At 38.8% G+C, this 11824-nt stretch overlaps 1 protein-coding gene across 1 annotated transcript; it reads left to right on the top strand.

Annotated features, from left to right (window-relative positions):
- The first annotated feature begins 1596 nt into the window (after positions 1–1596).
- LOC122621509 lies at positions 1597–6686 on the top strand. The gene is made up of 6 exons (XM_043799379.1): positions 1597–1870; positions 5293–5446; positions 5505–5713; positions 5776–5909; positions 6014–6269; positions 6487–6686. Exons 1-6 carry the CDS (start codon positions 1825–1827, stop codon positions 6588–6590), a joined length of 903 nt encoding a protein of 300 aa, XP_043655314.1. The 5' UTR covers positions 1597–1824; the 3' UTR covers positions 6591–6686.
- Positions 6687–11824: the final 5138 nt, after the last annotated feature.

Here is an 11824-nt window from a genome sequence, read left to right as displayed (position 1 = left end):
GAAGTATTTAAAAACTTTTCGGAATTGTTTTACATAAGAACTGTAAATACTTCATATAACATAGTTAATAAATACACTGTTTAGGCCTGTTAAAAGTAACATTTACGCTGTTAGGGATAACATCCTTCATGCAGAAAGCCAACAGACAGGGCGACAAAGCTACAAAATCTCACCGCCTCTCTTTGATTCGCTCTTTGGGCTCGACTCTCGTGGCCCCATGGGACCCATTACAGGCTCAGCTGTCGTGTAACCGAGCATCGGGATGCTCCCGAGGTCCTTTCAGATGCTGAGCGCACCGTATTACACGACAGTCGGTCACGAAGTCCTTCAGAGGCGGCAACGCCGACTGCGCAGCCGACTGCGGTGGCATCCGTGAAGTTCAACTCACGAATCCGAGTCGCAGCTTCAGTCAGCTCGTAAGCCTGAAGCCGCGCGGAGATACTTTCCACAGGAGTCCTCCATCGCAGACCGTATCGAGTTCAATAAAAAAAACAAAAACCTCACAAACACAGGGAGATTATTAACTCAAATAAAGAAAATCGTAATTCGTTAGTGCGTTAGTAAAGTTCGTTAACTATAAGCCAAAATATTGCCATACTTCAACACTCCTGCCGAAAGGTCAATTAACCCAAGCGTGCAGTAAATATTAACCCAAAAGTCTAAGCGAAACCAAGCTGCCGAGTGAAAAGAAAAGGGCAGAAGTTCCGAAAGTACTCTTGAACCCTGCTAAACAACAACGGAACAAGTTTAAATTGCACTGGACTGGCAACTTCCGTTTCCGTTGAGTGCTTCAATTTCAATTCCAGTTTAAAGTTAACTCCGACCAAACCTAAATTGACAAGAACAACCGAGCCAAAAATAAAGTGAACATAAACCAAGAAACCCAAAGAAAAAAGGTACTGGAGCAGGGGGCCACAAACGAAAGGGGGCGTGGTCGTGGCAGGTGGATGGCTTATTCAAATATTAAACACATGGATTCGTTTGAATTTGGCATTTAAATTATTTAAGTTGACAAACGCACACACACTCGCACACGAGAAGTACAACAAAACAGGATGCCAGGGCGTCTGCCACGCCCACACGTCCTTGTTTTCTCTGTTTTTTCCTGCTTTCCCTTTTAAGCCAGTTCGTACACAGAGAAGTAGAGTGTTCATGTGATTCGTTGATGACAAGATACAAACTTAACTTACAAACTTAACTTATTAAAATAACAAATGTCGATGGCACACGCATTTCCTGACCTTTTTCCATGAGACTAATAAAAAACTAATTTCTATTTTAGTTTACTTCCTGTATACTTTATAAATATAAAAATCAATATTTGAATTATAAACACAAAATTTATACTTGACAAATCCTACTTACATGACAATTTTTATTTTTGCCGTGTATATCCTGTCTCCAGCTCCTTGGACTTGGTTACTTTTTTCCGAAATGCTGTAACGTTTGTTATTTATTTATAACGACACTGACAGAGCGTATCCTTTGAACTTTTCTGCATGAGTTTGTCGCTGAGTTTATTTATTTATATTCTCTTGTTCCGTTTCTCCATCTCGATGTGGGCTTCGAGTCCTTCTTTTGTACGTCGTCTTTTGACACAGTGTTCAATTAATTGAGCCACTCGTTTGACCTCCACTTGCTTGTTCGATTCTAGTTTTTTGGGCGTTCTTTCCGACTCCAAACACGCGATACAAAGGGATACTTGGAGATAGGACGGGGAGATAAACTGCATAAATCAACGCCACTGCAAAAGCCAATAGCAACAATAACTGGAAACAATTAATTTTATTCAAACAAGAGCAACAATAAGGACGACGACAAAAAATGGATTACGGCTGGCTGATGTTTCTGTTCATCGCACTTTTAATTGGTAAGTTTTTGTGGCCCTTCGCCTCTCGAAACGGAGGAAATTAATATTATTTTTTTGGTATGGTATTCGGGAATTGAGATTTGGTTGCAGTGCATTCAGTGCAGTATTTGTTTGGTTAATGAAGCGCTGGCGGGGATTTGGAGGCAACGGTGCGTATGCGTGATGGGACCCAAAACAATCGCCCTTGTCGTTTATTGTGAATCGGCTTGTTATTATTTTAATTGTTATTGGTGTTTACCGAGAACACCGACCGCAGATCAATATTGGCAAAGTTTTTGCCTCTGGCTGTTTTAATGACTTTTGCCATAATTTCAACCGTTGCCGCAGTTTCAGTGGCTGCTGCACTTGCCCCGCTTTCCATTCCGATCCCTTTTGGCATTCGGTAATTTCTGCTGCCTCAACTTTTGCTGAAGCAGCAGCAGCAGCAGCAGTAGCAGTAGCAGCACATCTTGAGTGCAGTTTAAACTTAAATTGTATTTTTGAAATGCTCGCAATTAGGCAAACTGCCAAAGGCAGCCGCCCGCCGCATTTTCCCGCTTTCCCACGACTTGTTATTCCCTCCTGCACTCGAATTGCCCATGGCAATGGGGCAATTAATTTGGAGCGCATTAAATGAGCTGGCTCAGTCTGCTTTTTACTCTGCTCGTCGAGAACTAGAAATTGTATTCCATCATGTGTGCGAGAGCGCTGGAAAAGTTCAACTGCCAAAGCGGGTTTTCACTTTTTCTTTTTAACCTACTAAATTGCAATTGGTTAGAGTTCTGGCATGCTTGATAAGAACAAATTAATGTTTAGAATTGGCTAGTATCAGAAAGAAGATTCTCTACCTCGCAAATAAAGAACTGGTAAATTATAGCTATGAATGTGGTTATTTACAATTGTCACAAATGTATATGATATGTATATAAACTTTTTAGCGTCAATATAATCCCATAAAAATTTACGGTGTTTTAAATTTTCAATATATTACCATTTAAGTCTATTGAAATTTGTTATGTAGTATTGGAGTTTCTGACCTACTGGCAGAATCTGTGGATAGATTAAGTGCATATTCCCTGAGAATTTGTTGCACTGGGTCTGGTCCATATTCCACACTTACCTCGGAAAACTTTCATGCAGGAAATTCATGCTATCCAGGACACGCACACAAAGGCTTTGACCACAAAGAGAGCCGGAGAAAGGATTTGCAGGAAAAGTTCTGCTGTGGAGTTGTAGCTTTTCAATTTCTGTGGACGCTTCTATATTAAGAGTGTTTGCAGGCAACAACAATTTGGCCAGCCTAATGGAATTAAATATTGTCCATTGTGTGACGTCCAATTTACGATGTCGCCTTGGGTAACCGCAAAGCAACTACAACAAATAACAAATGGCTGGGACCTATTTATTTACTTTTGAAATCTGTTGGTCTCTTCACTCATATGGCACCCAATTAATTTGCGGATTTATATGCAACTAAAATAGGAAAAAACACTTTGCCTGTTTGCTAGACTCTTATAGATTCTTTTTCTCCACTTTGTGGGTTATATTGCGCAAGCAAATAAAATGAATATACAATTGTGCTGACCACAAAAGACCATCAAACTATAAAGAAATTTGTACACAGTTAAGTTCAAGATTATGATTCCATCAACATCTCAGTAGATCAGCTTACTGTCAGCTTTCCTGTTTAGCTCTCGAGTAATCAACAAAAAACAAGGAAACATCGAAAAATGTATTTATTTAGCTAATGAGTAGTTATTAGTTATAAGAAAAGTTATGCGATTTTCTTCTCTACGAGTGCTATACTGCATTATGTGAAGCTGTTGAATGTGTGTTGTTAGAAAGAAAGTCTTCTGCACTAAGCCACATATAATTATTATAAAGAAAACATGGCACCGCAAAAATGTTTGCCTAAATGTCTCAACTCCGCATCTCCAAATGAATTTATCACCAAACTTCTACGGCGATGGTCCCAAAAATGCATGTGTACATTTGGGAAAATGTGTGTGCGGATTTCAGTGGGTTAGCTTGGGTTAAACGTACGAGTACGTAAATGTGTGAGTGCCTTTTCTCGAATGAAATGTGCAGGTTAATTAACAGCAAACTTTTCATGTGCGGAGGTGTAAATATATGTATGTTGGTATCTCCGTCACAGCTTAACCCTCTCCTTCCTTTGCGTTTTAGTGGAGACACAGCTTAACCCACACAGTGGCAATGGAATTGTTTTGCCTCCGGATGGCTTAAAGTTTTTACTAGTTTCCGTTGATTTAAAAGCGTAATGAATTCTAACAATTTGCCGGATTTAATCACAGCTATCTCAAATAAATGTGAATAAAATATTTATTTGTGTAATTGTGCGACATTGTTTGCCTTTATGTTAATTTGCATATGTGCAGAATGCCAAAAAGCTTTAGTGGTTAGTGCACAATGTGTAAGTTTTTAAATTTTAAATAAAGTATTAGTAAAATTTAACTACTTTAAGCGATTGTTTTTAGCCGGAATTAAATAGTCCAACGCTATTTAACAATCGCTCCATATTTTAGAACCTATTTCACCTTAGATAACACATTTTTAATTACAAATCCCTATGATATCCTTATAAAGCTAAGTCATGTCCAAATAAGTGATTTTCAACTGCTGAATATCTGTCATGTCCTGCTGCCAAATTCCTTTTACTTTGCACTCTTTTATTTATTTTTCTCGAGGCAAAAGTCGAGTCATTTGACATTTGGATTGTCCACATTTCTTATCAATTTCTGGACCAGCCACCCACTGGTTGTTTATTGGGTTGGTGGTCAGCCATGTCAGAACTTACCTACTGGATGGAGCTCCATATGGCAGATACATATGGCCCCACATCCATTGCTTTTTTCTTGTCCTCACGTATGCACATAGGTAGCCCTCTGCCTAACTAACTGTTTTGCATATTCATTTCAAGAAATTTGAAATTTATTCGATGTCTCGTGTGCCAGAACTTGGACACAAAGCACCAGCCGTTTCCCCCTCGTTTGCCCATTCTCCATTTTCCCAGGTCAGTCACCTGGGCAAATTAAAAATTACGCATACTACACCTACCGCTGAACATGTCCCTGGTTTTTGGTGACCAAAATTGTGCCACTGGCCTGTGGGCTGTGCTATCCAACATATCGAGGATGGCAGATTTCCATGAACTCATCCCATACACAAAGCACATGTGCCACGCCCTACGGTTCGATTACAGGAAATTGCCATAGGGCCCTGTTTTCTAACAATATTTCACTGTTTGTATGGTGCTGCTGGCATTTTCAGTTTGCTATACGTAAATTGGATATGTTGGTTAACGAGTTCGTGGGGGAAAGAAATATCTCTCAATGGTCTAATGTTTAAAAAGGGAATACAATTGAATTTCTATCTAAAATAAAATAGAATATAGGATTTTAAAAATTGGTTTTCATGCGTTTTAGACTTTCCAATCGCATGTGCTCTGTTTGTGACGGATATCAGTGTGCCCGAGATCGTAGATTTTCGGGACAATGTGACCTTATCGTGCAGCTACGATATGCGAGGTCACACGCTAAACTCGGTCAAATGGTACAAAGACCACGAGGAGTTTTTCAGGTAACCACTTCAAGTTATACTGAAAAATAAGTTCTCAACGGCTTAATGTTCTGATTAGATATTCCCCTCTGACGAGTCCGATTTACATGACTTTCGAAGTGCCAGGTCTACAAGTGCTCGAAGGGAAATACGTGTGCAACGAATCGAGTTGCCGACTGGATTTGAGTTTACAAGGTGCCAAGTCAACCGGACTCTATAAGTGCGAAGTTAGCGGAGATGCGCCCCACTTTAAGCTCGCGGATAAGGCGGACAACATGACTGTTGCAGGTGAGCTTTCCATTATAGAACTGTGATCTATTTCAGCAAATAATGATTTTTAAATATTATAGCACTGCCTCAGAACGACCCGCTAATCGAGAGCTTCAACTCCATGTATCGCATGGAGGAGTACCTCAAAGCCACTTGCATATCGGACTTCTCCAGCCTGCCCACACGACTCACCTGGTACATAAATGGCGAGCAGGTTTGTTTCCTTCCTTAAACTAGAACTAAAATTATATACTTGAAACTACGAGCTATGTTTAACATTTGTGTTTAACTTATTTGTGTATTTGTACTCTTTTTTAGCCGCTGTTAGGAGAACTGTATCCCACAACGGACACAAGTTTAGCAGCCCATGATTATGTACTGAGGCGACAGCGGCTTCAGGTGCAATTCTTTTTGCAGGGGCAGCGCTTTTTCCAGGCCGGTAAAATCCTGGAGCTCAAATGCGTGGCGGAAATTGAAAATTATCCGGAGCTGAGGCGCGAGAAGACTCTCAGTGCGTCACTATCGCAGTACGACAATTTCAACAATCAAATGCCGCTGAGGCATGCGAATGCAAGTGAGTTGGTCTTGGTTATCCATCTATTCCTTACTTTCATCAAGTTAAAACCATATCCTTTAACTTTTATAATTTGAGGAATGCAATGTATATAAGTCGCTTTAAATTAATGGATGTTTTTGGCCTGCAATATAGACTTCAAATTATATTGAACCGATGCCATAATAATTCTTTTGGTTTATTTTCCAATGTCTTCTCTTCGTTTCCTTAATTAAAGACTCTGGCTCGGCACAAAGGAGCATCCTGTGTGGCAGGACGTCACTAATTTCCGCATTTCTGGCGGCAATTCTGCTAATTCACTGTTTGCGACGCCCTTCATGAACAGTCTCATCCATAAGAGAATCGGAATCGGCGGAAGAACTCAAATCTCCGGACTCGGATTCAAAATCGCCTCGTATGGCAACTTTGTCAACTATATCATCACGTTAGTTAGTCAGTCAGTTAGTCACCTAGTTAGTTAGTTAGGGTAACAGACAAAGGTAAGACCGCGAATTAGTAAATAGGAAAAAGTTTTTGGGTCGAGAAATGTAAATAAAATTGAGGGAGTGAAACGTTAAAGGTTATGAATGCTCAAGGAAAAATATTTAACATAGAAATGTTTTAAATTAATAATTAAGTATATTCTTTAAATTATTTCGTATGAACAAAGTTCGAATTAAATATTACAAGAACATGAAAGTAGCTACTTACTTTTATGTAATTGTTCTTAAGAAGTATCAGACTAAACGAATTTTATTATGATAATTCTTCCTTTTCAGTTTATAAACAAAACATATAGAATAGGTTCTAATAACAATTTATACACATTTTTTGCCTTTGGCTATATTTGGTTACTTAAAGGAAATATTTTACTGAAATATGATTTCTTAAAAAGCTCAACGGAATCATTTGAATGTCCCCTTTGCAATTTGTGTTAAAACAGTGTTTTTTTTTGTAATTCGGCATGTTAAGAGTGCGTTTTTTGTAAAGAACCATATTTCTTTTCAATGAAAGTCATGTTATCCATGTAAATGAATATAATTGTCGGTTGGGTCATGAGCGACTGAATAAAACAAAACTGAAAATTAAAACAAACAAAAACTGCCAGAAAAAATTGATTTACCTGCCTGACACTGATACTAGCAAAAATAAGCCACTCTCCAGCAAACCAATCGAATTTCCAATATTTGTATATAAGCGTAATTTTTCCGATTGTTGTTTGGCAATTGATTTCCATACGTAGTGCACATAAAACATTTTTCGAGCAAATATATCCCTGCACACCCCACGGCAAGTGCATTGGGTAAATTATAAAAAAAAACACATATGAAACACCATAAAAAATAAGCGAACACATAAAAACAAAGATAATGGAATAAAATGCGATTTTATCGGTGAGAAACAAGAATGCAGATGCTGTAAAAATCATTATAATTAAGTCTAGCGTAAATATGCTGTAAATACAATTTTAAACATTAAAAACAGAGAATAAACAACTATAAATCATGTCACTAAGCCACTCTCAGCCATATACGTATGTATATAAAGCTATTTGCTATATATCTCAGCATGTAGTTACTAAGGCCGACATACAAAATGACATACAAAAAGAGCAGAGAAACATAGATAATAATTTTAAACAAAAACGCAATACACATTTCATTTAGCTGAGCAACTACAAATAGTCACTATCCATTATCCGCTGGGTCAAAGCCCTCTAAAAATGATCTGGCGACAGACAGCCAACTAAAAAATATATAAAGCATATGTATCATGGTATGATAAAATGAATGGAAACCTGGAGGTATCTGACATCACGTTTTGTTCATAAGTATGTCCAATTAAAATAAAACTCAGAGTGTGTGATGGAAAAACATACTAAATATAAAAAATAAATGTATAAATTAATTTACTTACTCAATCGCACTTCTTTCGGTTGTAAAGAGTAAAAATCACACACGATAAAATAAAAATAAACGAGAGCAAATAATGATAATGTATATAAAAGCATTTACTTTAGTTTTTCATTTCGGCGACTGGCCATTAAATTGTGTAAAATATTTCCAAAGGCAAGCTGCAATGCATTTATTTTTTTGTTTCCTTGCTGTTCATGAAAAATTCAAATAAATAAGATAAATAAATAATTCAATTTATGGATTTCAATGCGTTTATTCACAGTTCGAACCGCTAATCTGTATTATAACAGACAGGTTGGTGTTCGAGTTAACTATGCCAGTTTTAATTAAATGCTAGGGATTGGGCAAAAAATAGGCTTCGCAGATAAACAATAATTTAAAGGTTTTAGTTTTTGGAACAAGTTTAAAGAACATCTGTGATATTTTAGCACCATTTAGGGATTCGAATCATGTTAAATTAATTTTCATCGGCTCTTGGAAACTTAACCTTCTTAAAAGACTTCAAACGGGTATCAGGTTCACTGGATGATTTAAAAGAAATTATTATTATATATCCCTAACAATTTCGGGCTCTTGGCAATGACGAAATGTACTCGTTTAATTTGAAATAATAACTTGTTTAACTACGCAAATTTGCACAATTAATTATGCTAATGAGGCGCGGCCTAAAAAGGCTACGGGTGCGGCTCCTGAGAGCCGAAAGTCGAAAGACGAGCGAGGGCTTAAACAATAAAAAGGGTTAAATAATTAATTTCAATGCTGCTGCAATTAGTTGCCACTAAATGTTGCATGAGTTCTGTCTGAAAGATAGTCCACGGGACACACACACCCACGCACAGCGAACGAAGTGCCAAGACGAAAAGGGCCGAAAAAGAGGAAAATGCGAAATATAAGAGTGAGAGATGTACAAGAAGCGAAGAGGACAAAGGACAAGGGCCAGGACCTCTTAATGAGCACGGGCCTGGGCCTGGGCCTGGGAGCTAATCAAATTAGCCGGCCCATGGACTTTTGATCAAAAATGCCAAAACTTTTCACATTTACGCTTCATTTTGCGCGACCATCGGCCACATGGCGTATGCGTAATTTATGTGTTTTTAATTAGCCCGCCGGGTCCATCTGTCTGCTACGAAAACATGCATGACTTATGACACATAGCTGTCATATTCACGATCCGGAAAGTATACTTAATTGAAATTAATTTTGAATTATCCTCGCCCCTACTATATTTGTGATTTGCCGACAGTCAGTCGGCTTGGAATTTCAAACATTTTCAATTACAAACGGAAAGAGGCGCTTGCTCATCAAGTGGAAGGTCTTGAGCTGCGTCTAACTTACCAAAAATAAAGTGAAGTGAATTTTTCGCGCTTTGGCATTTGCCAAAGTTTTTACTCCAGCCTCTTGAGTGTCCTTTTTGAGTTTTTTTTTCGCCTCCGCTCCTTGCTGCAATCGTCGCCTGTTTGCGTTTCATTAAAATCCATTAAAATGCTGCAAATCAAATTAAAAGTTTCAACTTCGGTCTGGCAGTTGGCATCGTTGTCAGACCATCATCATCAGCCGTTTACGGATCTTCCTCTTCATTTGCATGCGCTACATTTTTAACTGACAATTGCAAATCCTTCGTCCTTGTTGCTCTGCAGAAATTACTTTTTAATTTCTTCGCTAATTCGCTGAATTTGTGTTCGACCCAAGGGCGGAAAGGCAGTGAAGTCTGTCGTCCATTGTTTATTAATTACATGTGGCATGCGGCTGATCCTGGTCGTGGATGAAAGCCATCAATAAACAAATATCGAAACGAATCTGTTATGACCCGTTGACCTATTGAGCACTACGTGACCCACAATGGCTCATTTGTATTTTGTATGTGGCCCGAATGGCAACCTCATCGTCCGCCTGCCACGCATACCAAGCAGTTGTTGATGTTGACACAAACGCTGTCAGCTCCGAGTTGCTTATTCCCAAATTGATATGCAAACAGCACAGGCTGGCTGAAAAGCTCAAATGGCTGAAACGGCTGAAACGGCTGAAAGGCCGACAGGGCACAGAACGCGGGGACAAGTTGGCCTCCTAGCCACCTAAATGCTCTTGTCAGTGCAGAGATTTCAATTTTGATTCGGGTCTCGCCCTGTATGGGATAATCAAAATTGGTAAATATTATAAGCAAAATGGGAGACAGTTCGGAGAAAGGCTAATATCGAAAAACAACTTTAGTCGGATTTTACTCGGTGACTGATTTGGTATTTTATGAACAAATTATATTTTTAAAACTATTTTACTATAATTTTATAATTAATAAAATACACGAAAATGTTTGTTTAAATAACATTTATTTGTTCAGTCAACGCGCAATGTAGGTATAAAAAACAAATGGGCTAATCAAGGATACAATCAAGCCAGGCTTTTCATCGAATTCAAGGACCTAATGTTCCACCCCCAAAGCAGGCAACAGAAAATGGCTTGTAAAACGGCCTGTAAGACAACAATTGAAAAGAATTACCTCCTAAACCGAGTACAAAGCACACACGCACTCGGATTGCAAAAAGCACATACAAATGTATGCAAAATGTGTTTTTTGGCAAAGAGGCCAGCACACGACTACTTAAGGCTCTAACCTCGAAAAGGGAGAGAATTTTGAAAGGGAAGTGCTGGAATTTCGGAAAGGGAACGCCGGCGGCAAAACGTAAACTCTTCAATAATTGAACGTGTAGTCATGAGGAAGCGATAAAATCGAATTGCTTCCTTAATGTGTGAAATTGATACAGGAAACAATTTTCCACATTGTTATGGCTCGCACATGGTGCAAACGAAAAGCAAAGGCATTGGCATTGGCATTGGCACTTTCACATCGTAGTATCTTCATCGGTGACATAGGCCAGCCATCAGCTGAAGCCCTCAGTCGAGATTACTCTACATCTGCACTTAGAAAGTAACTCCCCTTTGAACTAAGAACATTTTTGGTAATCTGAACAATTGAAAAAACTGCTGAAAAAACTGAGCATACTTCAGTATTGCGTACATGATGTTCAATTAAAATAATAAAATTTAGAGGAGTTTTAAATTGTACATTTTTCTTTTCACTCGATCTACTAAATCAAAGTTTAGTAAGAGTACTTAAAGGTGACTTAAAATTCTAATAATTTAAAAAATATAGACAGCTTGGTATTTTGTGAAGTGCACAGCGCGAGTTCGATCCAAGTGATTCTGGGCACACAAGGGAAGGGCTCAACTGACTCAAAGCCAGGCTAAATATTATATTTCAAGGACCTCGTCTATTGTACATCACCCTTCATTGGTGGTTCGTATTCGCTTCTTTCCCATCCTGTTGCGGTCCACGGTCCATCAGTGCTTGCAAATATGCTTTTGAATTGGTTTACGGCCATTGGAGCGCGCACATTAGAGGAGCAGGAGAGCCAGGACCCAGGGATCTGGGAATCGGGATCCATTTCATACACCTCCCCGCCGATTGCATGACCACCAACGCCGCTCCTTGATGCTTCGCCGTTCTCGGCGAGCTTTTGCTAATGGCGTGGCTAACACGATTTGCGGTTGGAACAGCCACTGAAAATCAGCACCAAAAGTGCAGTTGGGAAAATAATCAATTTCATTAAGAGCCTATCTCAGACGGAAAACGTTAATCATGTAGCACTGGCACTTTCTTATGTG

Source organism: Drosophila teissieri, chromosome 3R (assembly GCF_016746235.2).
Source record: "Drosophila teissieri strain GT53w chromosome 3R, Prin_Dtei_1.1, whole genome shotgun sequence".
Taxonomy (NCBI): Eukaryota; Metazoa; Arthropoda; class Insecta; order Diptera; family Drosophilidae; genus Drosophila; species Drosophila teissieri.
The sequence above is the reverse complement of the archived record's forward strand: the minus strand, read 5'-3'. Positions and strand labels throughout refer to the sequence as shown.